Below are 15,517 nucleotides of genomic sequence, written 5' to 3' on the forward strand. Positions count from 1 at the left end.
ATGATTTGCCCCATAAAAAATATATGAGCACCGATTTTAAAATTAAAATTTAGAATAATCGACCACGGTCAACACTGATACTGCACTGTTTGTAAATAGACCTTAAAGTCACAACTGAACATCCGTCACTACCTCCAAGTTTATGCTGTAGCTCGCATTATAAATGCTCTTTTTTGTTTGGAATCCCTAATTTTCGTTTTATTTTAATGATTTTTATCCGAGTATCTGAAATAAATTTTAATTTTCAGAATAAACAGATACTATCCTAGAGGTTAAAGATACAGGATGCCGGACAAAAATGAGATGCTTAAAAAACAACCACAAATATTGGAATTTTAAAATATCTCATGTATTAAACATCGTTTTGTGTCTGGTTTAGATTTAACATCTTAAGTCAAATTGTCCTATTTGTAAATATAATCCTGTTGTTGTGGATATATTTAGTAGTTTCAGAAGAATTTCAAAAATGTATTATAAAAAACGAAGTATTTAAGGAAACGTTAAATAAATTAACTAAAATAAAACTAACTACGCTATTAATTTATTAATTATTAAAATATTCAGCAAATTTACAGTTTTTTATAATTCAGGATTGTTAGTTTTTCTGGATTTTAGATTAGAAGAAAACTAATTTATAGGTATAATCGTCGATGTCTGTTTTATTACTTTCTCAGAATTCTACTAGTACAAATTTTATTACAATTACAATAATTAAATTAGCTTAATTACATATTCATTGATTTTAGGAGTTAAAAATTCATAGAGCATCAAAGCTTAATTAACTCACAGTACAACATATTTGTTTTCTTTTTGTCAGTCTTAAATTAAAAATCATAAGAACTTTTTTACATACCAGGGAATGTTTGGAAACAATATTAACTAGATGAGACTGAAACCGTACAAATTATTTGCACATAGTCGGAAAGTTTCATAATTTGACAATATAAAAATGGAACTAAAAAAAATCAAAAAACGGACAGATTATATTAAAATATGAATACAATACAATTTCAATTAAATAGGCCCATTCAGTGATATTTAATTTTAAACTTTTTCTTTAATTTTCTGATAGTATTTACCTACCTAATTATATCTTAAAAAAATTAGGTCAATAGGATTAATAATAAGTGATATATTTAATTCTGAATTTGTAAGACCCTTAAAAAGGTCAACGCTGCGAGAGAACAGCTAATGACGTCAGAATACCGGCCACTCGGCGATCAAGTCGCGAGGAGACGGAGAGATGTGTAGATATTTGCTATATTTTTATTGATATTATATACCTATATTTTTAAGTGTATAAATAGAGAGTGTATAAGAGATATACATCAAGTCTTGTTGAAATGCATTTTTCACACAACATATTTATTATAAACATAGAATGTCTTGGAATATCTAAATACATTTTCGGATTTTTCTCAATGACGTAATTTTGCCTTCCATTTTGTGTACAAATGTACCCAACGTACTAGACTCGGTACTTGTGGATGTATGCGACGACGTGTATGTGCGAGCAACTCAGAACCACCCTCGTTTTTCTTTGATTGCCCGTCTATATTATTATTTAAATAAATTACTTATAGGTGCCTCTCGCAACGTATTTCGAAATTTTTGTGGACGGGAACGTTTAGATGGGGTAGAATTTATTTTTTCGACATAAATTTGAAAATTCTGCTCTAAATGTTTAAATAATAATATTTATAACCTCTTAGACGGGCAACCAAAGAAAAACGAGGGTGGTTCTGAGTTGCTTATAGGTCCCTCTCGCCGACGTATTTCGAAATTTTTGTGAACGGGTACGTTTAGATGGGGCAGAAATTTTTTCCAGCATAAATTTTATAATTCTGCTCTAAATGTTCAAATAATAATATTTAAAACCCTCTAGATGGAAAACCAAAGAAAAACTAGAGTGGTTCTTAACTGCTTATAGGTCCCTGTCGCCGTCGTATTTCGAATTTTTTGTGAACACGAACATTTAGATGGGGCAGAATTTATTTCCGGCATAAAGTTGAGAATTGTGCTCTAAATGTTCAAATAATAATATTTTACAACCCCCTAGACGTGCATCCAAAGAAAAACGAAGGTGGTTTTGAGTTGCATACCGTGGCTGGGGAAACCGTGGATAACATCACACAAACTTTTCATTTTTCGGTAATGAAATAAATATTTTATTCGGAGTCGATCCTGAGGTACTTTTGCAGCCTGGAACTATACAATATTTGTACAATCCTCGGTTTCGACCCATTTAGACATAAAAACAATAATTAACGAAACTGCGAATCGATCCACATATCGTATGTATTAACACAGAATGGGAAGAGAGCGAGCGTGAGCGGAGTGCTCTATTATGACGTCAGGCAATGGTTGCTCAACGTTTTTCCGCGCTCTGTTTTCATTAATTTATTTCACACATTTCTCGTTGAAACAAAAAATTGATTTTTGGCATACTAACTAATTAAAGGGTAAACTTTTGAAATATGCAATAAAAAATTTTTACTGAATGGGCCTATTGTAATAGCAGTGTTTAAATTTTAAACATGTTGCTTTATGTTTATACTATTTTTATATAGGGTTGTTAAAAAGTTGTTTTTTATATGTTTTTTTGCCAATAATGTTGACTTCACCATATTCAATAATTATGCAAGCCTCTGCTTATCCTAAATTTTGTGAATTTTTTAAACTATTCGTTCATTTGAAGCCTAATTCTAGAAAAAAATTCAAATTTTTCTCTAGAACTAAGCTTCAAATGAGACATCTTTTGTCAGGTAATAAACGATGATCCAAAAAAAACACTAAAACAATAAATAATGTCAGTGCCGAGGTGTTTTTATTATTATAAGCTAACTTATTTGAAATATTACTTGACATTTTTTATATTTTTTCCGAAAATTTCATTTATATTCAAATTAAAGCGAATGTAATTCTTTTTATTGTCTAACTAAATGGTAAATTATTATTAATGACTAACATTATAAAATATAAAATAGATTTGAAATAATCTGACAATGAGTATATTTCTTTCCTTTCTGAATAGAACAAACATCCTTACAAGTACTTGAGGCAATATTTTTCATATACTAGAGGTTTTCGATAAATTTAAACTTCAAATTAACGATATACATTAATAATTTATTTTTCTGGAAATCATCCTATAGAACGTCTGATACACACACACAAACCGTTGCCTCATCTTCCCATAGGTTGGAAATCTGGGTATGTGTTAACGAAGGTCAGATAACGAACTACCACATAGAATATTTTATAGTACATTTTACTGTTGCTAGGTGCCTACTACAAGATTTCCTTCACTGGAAGTTATGAGAATGATGTGAAAGGAAAGTGGAATCAGACATGACGAATGACGATTCAATCGCAGTCGTCTTTATCGTTTGCAAAATTGCTTACACGCGTTCTAGATAGCTACACCGCACGTCTATCCTTCCTGACCAGGTAGAAGTGGTTGAGATGCGTTAAAAATTGCCGGTTTTTTTTTATCTACCAATGTTTTATGTATTTTTTTACAATATATAAGGCATAAACTGTAAAAGGTTTATATACAAGAAGTCTTGTCAAATATATATATACGCTGTTTTTAATATTTTTCTATTAATATGCCGTCAGGTTTAATGATTTTTTTTTTCATTTACAGGAGGGTCCTCATCGCAAGGAATCAGGGAAGAGGGGACGCAAGCCAGGCAGAAAATCTGCTGATAAAGTTGACATGAAAGCCAAATTAGGTGAGCTTCAAATTTTTAATATAATCACATCCAGTTTCTGTATTTTTAAAACATCCATCTCGTGTAGCTGCTATAGTAAGACCTCTATTTACGGACATTCAATAATTGATACAGTTTTGAATTGAATTTTCTTAATATTGCCATATGTTGAGACTGCCGTTTTATAAACAAGAAATACCACTTTTAGTAAGATAACAATAGAACAAGTATATCCATCTAGGAAGTGATAAAGCGTAACGCTAAACTAGACCAAGTTTCTTTAATTGTTTGCGTTGAAAGATCATGGAGAACATGTAAACATCAGAAAATGTACCTTTTCTGTTATGGACAGCAAATTTGTAATGATACTCAGTTGCATGTGTTAATAGTTTCCTAAAATCATTCTGCGATATAAGTGTTTTAAACGGGTGTTTGTACCGCGCTACTTCATGACGTCATTTAGTGCGATCGATAATCGAGAAGATAAAAAAACGGGACAAAACGGACCGATAGCATAAGTATAGTAAGTAACAATAATCTGATCATCTGATCATTTGCTTCGAAGCTCTCTCCATACTTTTTTTAGATTAGGCGTAAACTAGACTTCTTTGTCGCACTGAATAACGTCACAATGTGTTCTAAATAAAATGAAATATTCATGCATACCCTAGTATTTATAAAATTAATGTTATTGTTACTAGCAAACAACACAATTTAAGTGTGCAAAATGAAAGAGTTTGTAATTGATTCTGTAAGGTATGATCAAGGATATTCCCATATTACCTCTCTACTCGAAGAAAAGGCACTGGAGGCAGCTCAAAGTATGCAGCTGATTGACTTCAAAGCTTCCAATGGTTGGTTATTGTCAGATGCATAACATTGTTATTAAAACAGTGTATGCTGAAGCTACTTACAAAAACTTTCAAAACACTGACGAAAGCTAAGCTGCAGTTAATATTGAGGGACTAAAATCCAAAAGCTATTCTTAATATCGATGAAATAGACCTTTTTTCCGTGCACTTTCAAAACATTTGGATTAAGAAATGATAGGAGAAAATTCTGCAAACTCACGGTGCTCAAACAAGGAAGGAGATATGGAAAAGTAGTAAGTTATTTCTAAAAAGAAGAAGTTCCAGATGTTTTAAAGAAATGTATGTGGATAAATTACCAATAGATCGGGTCTCCAATATGACAATATGACTTTGGATATTATGTCAAGATGCTTAAAAAACCTTGACAGCAAAATGAAGATAGAAGAGAGAAAAATGGCAGTTATTTCTCTGTAGTGTAACTTCTCATCCGAATATTTCGTTAGAGAACGTGAAATTGATTTTCCTTCCCTTAAATACTACCCCATAATACCAACCTATAGACCAAGGCATCATTCAAAACTTAAAGTTGTTTATAGAAATATGCTTGTTAAAGGACTTTTAGCGTTGACGGACACGGAAGAATAACTGGAAATGGCAGAGAAAGCATTATAGTAGTCAATGCATTAATATGGATTTCAACGACTTGAACAAAATTATCGCCTGTGACGGTAAAAAATGTGGTTAATCTGTGTGACAGTGATTGTGCGAATACGATATAGAAGATGATATTACCAATAGCATTTTTATTTCCTTTGAATGTCACTAATTTAGATTTTAAAGACATACTGAATAATTTGATGTTTTAAAAAATGAAAATCCATATGTCTTGATTCTATTGATGAAATTGAAACTGAATCTGAAGAAGGTTTAAGTATGTACTTCAATAGCCTATAGTGGATTAAAACACCTTGACCACCTTTTCTTGAGTTCTAGTGATTTTTACGTTGCTAAGGCTATTTCTCTAGACCTATTTAAATGAGAATCAGAAATATTTAACAAAAAGTGAAAAAAGCTGAACAAATGGCAATTAAGATTATTGCAAATAAGCAGTAAATATCTGGTACCTCATCAGAATATTAATGTATTTTTTTCGAACAAAATTTGGCGTAACGTATCAAGATTCAATAATTCTTTTATAAAATGCCAAAATGAGTAATTAATATCCAGAACAATGAACCTAAGCTTTATCAAATGCTTACATTATATTGTGCAAAACATAATAAAATTGTTAAAAGATTCGCGATTCCATATAAATCATCCTTTGGTTATCTTAAATTCGCGAGAAAACAAGTGTCCTCCTACAGTGGCGTACCCGAACTTTGTCATTGGAGGAGGGGTTAAAACCTATACCTTAAACAAGTATATTCTACAAAAAAAAAACATCAAAAAAATAATACACATCTTCCAATGGAGCATTTCTTGATTTCTGACCCCCCAAAATCTTCCTGCGTACGTCACTCTCCCAACGATTTCAAACAATCTATAAAAATGTATGACACGATTATGAGGTAACATTGTGATACGAATGAAATAAATATTTTGAAGAAGCTAAAACTAACCGTCAAGTGCAAACAAAATTAGATAATAATATTTAAACAAAGCCAAATGAAAAATTAGAGATTTGGTATGGTATAATGTATAGCAAATGCTATATATCTTAGCTGATGCTATCTTTCAGATAGCATCAGGTAATTGATAAAGTTGGTGCAGTTAAAAACCGTATTTTTTATATAAAACAAAATACTGAAAGTTATGTAACATTAGTATTCAATCTGAAAGAAAAAAATCAAATATTAATCACCTGCATGTGCTTTTTTTCCTACAAAGGTTCATTATCTCTTAGGTTATTATTTATAAAAGTTGACAAAAAACTCAATAAAATATTCCAACACATCAACACTTTCCATGTAATGAGATGAATTATACATAATGTACCAAATTACATAAGCCAGATTATAGAACTCCTCATAAGAAAAAGGTTACCATGTTGGGGCTAGAAAAGCTTAGCTTCCAATATAATGTTGAACTAAAAAAATCCATTTAATTTTTTTATATGTTCAAAATGCCTAAATGTAAACAAGTTAAAAGTATTTCACTTCTTGTCCTATAAGACAAAGTGATAACTATGAACTAAACTAGGAGCTTAGCTAAACATTTTTTGGATTGAAATATTTTCACCTACTTAACATCGGAACTTCAAAAATTGGGATTTTTACACAAAAATTCACTTATTATTTGCTGCTCATAAAATATATTGTAATCAAATTTTGTCTTTGCCTCTCATCTAAACTACTAAAAAGTTTAATTCATTTGTACTTGAAAATGGCTAATTTTAAATAAAGGATGCAAGACAATTATTTTTTTTAAAATCGAAATTTTACCGGTCAAGAAAGATGAACAAAAATTGGCCCCTTCAGTTTTACCCGACCCTAATTATTCATAGTTGAAACTTTGTCTTTTAAAAAACAAAAGTTCGAAGGCATTTTAAATATATTAAAAATAAACCTTTTTAAGAATTCCATCTTCAATATCTTTGATCCACTTATTTCCCCACTGAACCAGTGTCTATAAGAACTTTTTTTTTCTTATTTCAAGTAATTCCATAACACGGTAACATTTAATTTATGAAGTTTGGTACACCCGTACATCCAAGTTATTTGATATTTTACATTAAAAATTCAAATGTACCTTTTTGTTTATTGACTATTAGACCAGGAAAGGAAACATTTTGAAATTTATTAATTACTAGGCGTGATTTTATTGTTGGAAAGTCTTGAGAATAATAATACAAGAGGCGCCTCATCTCGCGGGTCATGAAAAAAGTATAGCGTCATTGTTTTTTATCAACAAATAGGTAAAAAATTCGTCATTTTTCGTTCTACGCGTTATTGTAAAAAAACTATTAATCTTAGCAAAAAATGTTCAACAGACGATTTGATCTAGAGAAACTCATCTTTATAATGAGACTTCATAAGTTAAAATTGCTTTATAAACAAACAAATTTATTGCAAAATTAAAAGTATACTCTAATTAAAAAAATTTTATTTTTTTTTTTAAATTTAGTTGTATGTTAACAAATAAAAGGCACTTTTTTCCCTAATAAACAAATAAAATAACTTCGCGATTTTTAACTTTTGAAAGAAGTTATATACAACATTCGAAAGCTCGTAAAAAACCTACAAATTGAAAAAAAAATGTTTCTACGACCAATAAGGTCCGGAGTTAGCAATTTTTTTACAACTAAATTTATTTTTTTTTAACTAGAGGATACTTGGTGAAAATAAGCCCAAAAAGAATGTTTTTGTCATAACCCTGCCCCCAGAATAGTCATTTGAAAATGGGCCTTTTTGGCAAAAATGAAAAATGGAATTTTGCAAAAACTATTGACTGATCAAGCCCATCTTTTGCACATCCCTTAAGGATAAAAAACTCACATTTTGAGAAAGTTTTATATATGAGTTTTTCTAGAATCTAGATCAAATCGTCTGTTGAACATTTTTTGCTAAGATTAATAGTTTTTTTACAATAACGCGTAGAAAAATGACGAATTTTTAACCTATTTGTTGATAAAAAACAATAACTTTTTTCATGACCCACGAGATGAGACGCCTCTTGTATTATCATTCCGAAGACTTTCCAACAGTAAAACCACGCCTAGTAATTTTCACGATTTCTCGATGATTTTTCACCTTTATTTCTTGGTCTATATATAAATGTATATTTATTGGGAAATTCTAAAATGATATGTACTTTTGTTTGTTGCAGAACGCAGTCGTCAAAGTGCTAGAGAATGTAGAGCCCGTAAAAAATTACGGTATCAATATCTAGAAGAACTTGTAGCAGATAGGGAAAAGGCAGTGTTTGCCCTTAGGAAGGAACTTGAAAAGGTGAATATTTTGAAGACAGTTATGCAGTTTATTGTCTCTTAAATTTAAATTGCAGTTTTCTAATTTGTTCAAAGAACAAATACGGTTAACTTGAATATAAATATTGATGCTGCATAATGACCAAAGATTTAACAATTTGAGAAAAATTCAGAAAAAATAATAGGAAAAATTGAAAGAAACTCGAAATAGAAGTAGTCTTGAATAATAAATACTTGATATTTCAAAATATTATTTACACAATTTAACAAAATTTATATATTGGATCGGGATACTCTCAAACTCAAACTAGTTTAGGTCAAATACAAATTAACAAAAAGTAATATTTTATTTAAAACGGCAAGCAAAGAAAAAATCTTAATTATTTCAAGACAGATGGTCAACGTCCATATCTGAGTTTTCTGACTATACGTCTGATGCTTCTGAATCTTCTAATTCTAGAGCAACATTAAAATAATATTTAGATACTATTTTTCTCTAAATATATAATATTGTGACTAGAACCCTTTATAACCTTGGTTGTAACAAAAGTATAATTTTTTTAGTTATTTTTCAAATTTTTCTAGTTTTTTTCCACTCAATTTTCCTGAAGAGCTTTTATCTCTGATCTACTTAGAACTTTTCGTTAAGCCTATAAAATCGCTAATGCAATGGGTGTTATAAACTAATTTAATGTCCACCACTAATCGCATGTAAAAGTGCATACAAAAAATTGTTCATGTTAATCTTTCTTTTTTTTTAAGTATCACTTGTGGGCCAAAGAAATAGATGAAGGTAGGACGCCGGAAGAGATCCACGGGATTTTGGAAGACTTGAATCTGAAGCAGGAGCAGAAGTGATTTTTTTATTTTGTGATATTTTCTATATACACTAATTGGTTATGTGTTAAAAATTTACCAAAACTTTTAAAGTTTAAAATGTACTTTTGTGCTAGCGGGCGCTAACACATTTGTATTTATTGTTCTATTATTTTATGGTGAAATATATTTTATTAAATATGACACACCTTTTTTATTCCACAAACATAAAGTTAAACAGAATATCAAGCACTTGATTTTTAAATCAAATTCAATAGTAAAAGTCGCAAATCAATATTTTAGTATGGCAGTATCGAACTCACGTACAGTTGTAAAAATAATTATTTACTGTTGAATTAAATTTAACTTTTTTTAAACAGTTAAAAAACTATTAGGGTGGTAACTGTGAATTTATTTTCATTTACCAAAGCCTACTTATTTTTCATATTTTTTCAGTATCGAACTTATACAGGATGTTTTTAAATGAAGTAGCAAAAATGGTACCAGTGAATGTATATGAAAGTTGCACCCCTGAGCGATATATCCTCTTAAAGGAGGGGATTGAAATTCACATTTTATTTTTTTTCTTTAACGAGGAATGCTATAGACATGAAACTTGGTATGAGCATCCTACTCATAGACAACTTTTCAATATTTGTCCGATCATTAGCGTATTGTGAAAAGGAGTGAAACAGTCGACCCCATTGCAATATTTTATTAGAAATTTTTTATATGAAGCAAATTATTTATTTAAAAATATTTATTGGGAAAACCGATTTATTGCGCAACTTTTTTACCTCTTGTAATTTTTCGATAAAACCGATAGTTTTCTAGTAAAAAAATTAGATGCATCGTCGTTCACTAAAGGGTTTATTGCAAAAATTTGTAAAAATAAAGTAGGCGGATGGCATAACAAATAAATTGTTATTTCTGTCGACTAATAATTAATACCAATTGATTAATTTATTATCAGAATAATTATTGCAAATAATATAACAATGACAATTGACAAATATGTCAACATGCTCCAAGTGTTTTTCGAATCCAGAAAAAATAGTAACACTGCAGTAAGATTGTGCCACCAAAGATATCCAAACCGACCGATTCCTCATAGACAAAAATTGGCCTCGGTGGAAAGAAGACTTCGTGAAACTGGTAAAATTCGACCCAATCGTGAGGGTGCTGGAAGAAGGCGTAATATCCGAACTGTTGAAACTGTGGAAGCTGTACTGGAACATCTAGAACAAGGCTGTGGTACAAGCACAAGACAGGTGTCCAAGCCACTGCAAGTTTCTCACAGTCTTGTGTGGAATGAAACTGTGTGAATGTGAAAATCTTTTATACTCTTTTCACCATCAACCCGTACAAGAATTGAATGACCCTGATTTACCTAACCGCATGTATTTTTGTCAATGGTACATTAATATTTCCAGGCATGACTTAAATTTCCTAATAAATATACCTTTCATCAATGAAGCAAATTTTCCTAGAGTAGGTGCAATAAAACCTTCATAATGTTCATTCATGGTCGGAAGAAAATACTCATGAAATATTTGTTTCAAGATGTCAACATAATTTCAGTTTAAACGTTGGATGGGAATCGTAGGATATACTCTAGTATGTCCTTTTATTCTTCCACACAGGCTTGGAGCTGCCGAGTATCTTAGATTTTTGAATGAAAATGTTCCAACATTACTTGATGATGTACCACTCGCTACACGTCAGGTGATGTGGTATATGCACGATGGGGCACCTCCACATAGTACAGTTGCCGTTAGAGAATGGCTAAATTTAAATTACTCAAATCGCTGGATTGGTTGTGGTCGTGATGCCCCTGTTTGTTGGCCTGCATGTTCACCTGATCTAACGCCTATGGATTTCTTTATGTAGGGACACATAAAAAGAATTGTTTATGCCACTCCTGTTGCCTCCTTAAGAATATTTCAGGCAACAGATGTCATTTGCAATAACCAAGAACTGTTTGTGCGAGTGCTTTATAACTTCAACAGACGTATTAATTTAATTTTGCATTTCTTATTTTTTGTATTAAATTTTATTTCAGGTAAATAACTTTGCCTAATACATGTCCCATAGTCATAAGTTATCAAACATTTTTCATTAATTAATAGCAAATTATTCTTAATGTTATTATTAAATTACCACCTTATTGACAGAAAGTTTCAATTTATTAATATGATAAATAACAATTTATTTGATATGACATCCGCCTACTTTATTTTTACAAATTTTCTCAATTACCCCTTTAATGAACTAAAAGTAGTTTAGAAAACTATTGGTTTTATCAAAAAATTACAAGAGGTAAAAAAGTTAAATCAGTCTTCCCAATAAATATTTTTAAATAAATAAAACTTTTTTTTCTCTAATTTCAACACACTGTATATGGAAAATTAAGCAAACTACGAACAACATTCATATAGAATTTTATGCTTAAAACTATTCCATCCCTGTGAAGGAAAGCTCTTATTTCAGAAACACCCTCTATATTAGATTTCTTCCACTTCCTCTGAAATATCAAAAATATACAAAATACTTCCAAGTACAGGAAGAAACTATAAGAGGTAGGGGGGAGTAGGGGCTTTTGGGGAAACTGCTCACCGAATATTAAAGACAGAATTTCTTCAATTTCCCCGTAATTGTTTCAAATTCCAATTGTAATCTTTTGAAAAGAAAAAATTACATCAGAATGATTCACAAATTTTTTTGTAAAATTAAAAATTTTCCTTATTTGGTGAAAATTTTATGGTAATTATTAATTTTGTAAATAATCATGCTTTATTAAATATTTAGCGGAAACTGACAATAAAGAGCTTAGATTTTTGCAAACTGTTAAATTTTTGTAAATCTACCTGAATAAACTTGAAACATCAGTTAACTAAATTTTGTATGAACGCTTTTAAGAACTGTTATGAAAAATATTCGAAAACGATGTAACAAATGCATGGAATAAAACATAATTTTGAGGAAGATTTAAAAAATTTTAGATTTAGGTTGCAATTTTTGGTTTTGTGGTTTATGTCGTTATTAAATTAGTATACATTTTATTTTCTTAACAAATGGTATTGTGGTAAACAAGACTATATATCAGCTGGCATTGAATTACACCCCAATATCTAGTAAATCCCTAAAATCACTCGTCAGGGAATTACCAGACATAAACTGAATTCAAACATATTAATTCTCGTCGGTATGCCAAAAGTGAGCTGACCAATGAATGGTTTAGCTATTGGAATGTTTGTCTGCAGACATATTTTGGGTATAGGTGAGATATAAGCTACTTTCCAATTGCCAAAGAACTGCTCTTGTAGTGTTCTTCTACTGTTCTACTCTTTAAATATCCCTGGCAATTGGAAAGTAGCTTATATCTCACCAATACTCAAAATATGTATTTAAATTATTTTCAAGTATTTCTTTTGTGAGCTAAATGTCAAAACCTAATATATATTTCAATTATTAAAGAACAATGACACAAAATACTGAAGTGCTTCGAAGTAGGTACATTTTTTGTCAAGTTGATAATAACTATAATCTTCATATATGAAATAAGAAATTAAAATAAAGATCGACAACCCTGAGGTCTCAAAATTTTAAAATTATTGTGAAGTTTGAAAAATGGACTGTTAGTATGGAAATACAAATAGGTACCTACCTATAATTAGTCAATTTTTAAAAATATATATATTTTGCAAATATTTATGCATTCCTCAATATCGAAATCTCAAATTTTTTTCTCTATGTGGACTTAGAAATCTTCTTAAAATGGTTTGCGCTTCATCACCAAAATGCTATTTTAATTTTCACCAGTCGCTACTAGGTGCATATTCCTTCAAATTTAAATATTAACGCTCAAAATCAGAAAATTATATCAACGATTTCTGTATTATATTGCCCCGCAACACACAATACAGCGTAACCATGCGACATTACGTTGTTGGTTGCCAACCGAAAAACAATTGAGGAACAAAACCTTGACTTTTTGTAACCGCGACAGGAAATATGTCAAAATAAGAACCAGTGACGAGCGACCGAAGAATAACATACACGCAGCTACCAGTTATGAGACTCGGTTGTGCTAAGCAATTAATTCTCAGTAACTTTAATTAAAACCATTCCTGCCTCACTTGAACCTTGCGGTAAGTTGATTTTTGTAATAAACTTTAATTAGTTTTAACCAAGACTTCGTCCAAGTGATATGAAGTAAGTTTTTTGTTTTTATTTACAGATTTCTAATAACCCTCTTACCTGTTGTGCCACTTGTTGCAAGCTACTAACAAAATTAAACACTTCCTGTGCTGGTGTCATTGATCAACATGACACACAATTTTGAATTGAAAAATAATGTATAAACCTCCCCAAAACTCCAACAGAGTGAAATCTATAAGGAATAAATTTGAAAACATAGAAAATAAAACCAAGTCTCCAGAGAGGAACGTCACAAAAAATGGACATAGGAATAACTTAAATAATTCGCCTAAAAAGACTGAGAAGCTCTCTGAAAACACGGATCCCAGTGGAAAACATGCTTTACAACGACAGTACAGTGATCCTCTGAAGAGGAATATTAAAAGGACTCCAGCTTTTAGGGTGGACAAAAACATGGAGAAAAACAATGGTTTCCAAAGAAATTGCTTTAACCGAAATACTCTATTCGAAAGTAAAGTCAAACAATTTAGTGCCGTAAAATCCAACTGTGATAATAACAGCAATATAATGAACAGTAAAAAGAGTGATTTAAATAAAAATAGTAACTTAAAATCTGTGGCTAAATGTTCAAGGAATGTAAATTCAAAACCTGCACCGATATTATACAAATCTAAAAGCTCGCACGAATTTCAATATATTCGTAGTAAATTTGACCGTGGCATTACAAACAATATAAATAAAAATAGTAACAATTTTAAAGACAATGATGACAGTGAAAGCAACTTTGCTTCAAATGAATGTTTAAAGGGAATCGACTTATCTTTGCTTTACACGGAACCAGTTCCTAAGTCATTACGATCTAAGAATATTAACGAAAAAGTAATAAACAGTGAAAAATCCGACGATGTCTATACAACAAACACTTTAAAACTCAGTGATAAAACCCCATTGACTGAAACCGTAGATGAAATCTTAAAATCGCCCATTGACGAACCCATTACGGATAGCTTAACAGATACTCTAAAAACAGCATTGAAGAAACCTCTTCCCAGTGGTCCAGCTCCTAAGAAGCCTCCAAGAACTTTCCAGCATTCGAACAGCGAGGATGGTACAAACAATATAGAAAAAAATATTTCATTCCTGCATCTTACCAAAGAAGTCGAACAAAAATTAAACATTAAACCGAAACATACACCTAGAAAAGCCGATCCAAAATATATGCTGAATAAACTGGAAAACGCTCTGAGAAACAATAGACTTCGAGCAAAGAGACAGGCTAAAATCGACATATCGACCACATCCGGAGAAGACAGTGACGACAGCCTCTTGTTTAGGAGCAAAACGGATAATAAACCAAATCGTACCTTACCCCGATTGCCAAGTCACACAAACGACCTCGGCGATAACAGTGCATTTAACCTTAACTGCTTGAACGGACTAGGCTGTGCTAACTCCAATTACGAAAAGATTAAAGAACCAAACTCGTCTTTTTTTGTTGGCAGAGCAGATGAGGAACCGGTGTACGCGGAACCGTACCATTACAGGAAGGACTCCTCGGGTCCTGTTAGGAAGCGGGAAGGATCAGAAACTAGCAGAGATTCTAGGAATAGTCTGTATTATATGGTAAGCCTACCTTATTAAGTCTTCATAGTTAGAGTCCTTTTTTTTTAATGGTTTCATACTTTCTTAATGTCCATTGCCGTGACAACTTAATGTTTCTGAAAGCTGTAAACAAAATTTATTTGCGAATTTGCAATACTGATAGTCTCCATATTGATTTAGTAGTCTTTTACTAAAACAACAATTCCAGTTTTTAATTTACCACTTTATATTCTTTTATTGCTAATAAATTTTTTAAAACTGACTGAAGACAATTTCTATTGAGCTGTATATTCAAAGGAACTTAGCTATTTACTTATAAATAATATTTATTTTATATCATAAATCGAATTATCAAACTGAAAACATGATAAGCGTTAAAAAAATAAAATAAACATCTTATCTTTAATATTGTGAGAACACCTTATAATAATAACTAAGCCTAAGCATTCTGACTGATTATATTTTCTTTTTTAATACCTATAGAA

At 30.9% G+C, this 15,517-nt stretch overlaps 2 protein-coding genes across 4 annotated transcripts in view; both read left to right on the top strand.

Moving 5' to 3' along the window:
• LOC108904270 (cAMP-responsive element-binding protein-like 2) overlaps positions 1-9,473 on the top strand; it is a 28,420-nt gene extending 18,947 nt beyond the window's left edge. The window contains exons 2-4 of the mRNA XM_018706752.1: positions 3,650-3,737; positions 8,354-8,475; positions 9,216-9,473. Of these exons, the coding sequence (XP_018562268.1) occupies positions 3,650-3,737; positions 8,354-8,475; positions 9,216-9,311 (306 nt within the window). The 3' untranslated portion in view covers positions 9,312-9,473. The remainder of the gene's footprint in view (positions 1-3,649; positions 3,738-8,353; positions 8,476-9,215) is intronic.
• Positions 9,474-13,327: 3,854 nt separating this feature from the next.
• Positions 13,328-15,517, top strand: part of LOC108904263 (DENN domain-containing protein 2A) — a 53,764-nt gene continuing 51,574 nt past the window's right edge. For all 3 annotated transcript variants that reach the window (XM_018706741.1, XM_018706742.1, XM_018706743.1), the window contains exons 1-2: positions 13,328-13,420; positions 13,510-15,053. In XM_018706741.1, coding sequence (XP_018562257.1) covers positions 13,626-15,053 — 1,428 coding nt within the window. In that variant the 5' untranslated portion in view covers positions 13,328-13,420; positions 13,510-13,625. The remainder of the gene's footprint in view (positions 13,421-13,509; positions 15,054-15,517) is intronic.

The sequence above is a fragment of the Anoplophora glabripennis genome, unplaced genomic scaffold (genome assembly GCF_000390285.2).
Source record: "Anoplophora glabripennis isolate ALB-LARVAE unplaced genomic scaffold, Agla_2.0 scaffold46, whole genome shotgun sequence".
NCBI classification, from domain to species: Eukaryota; Metazoa; Arthropoda; class Insecta; order Coleoptera; family Cerambycidae; genus Anoplophora; species Anoplophora glabripennis.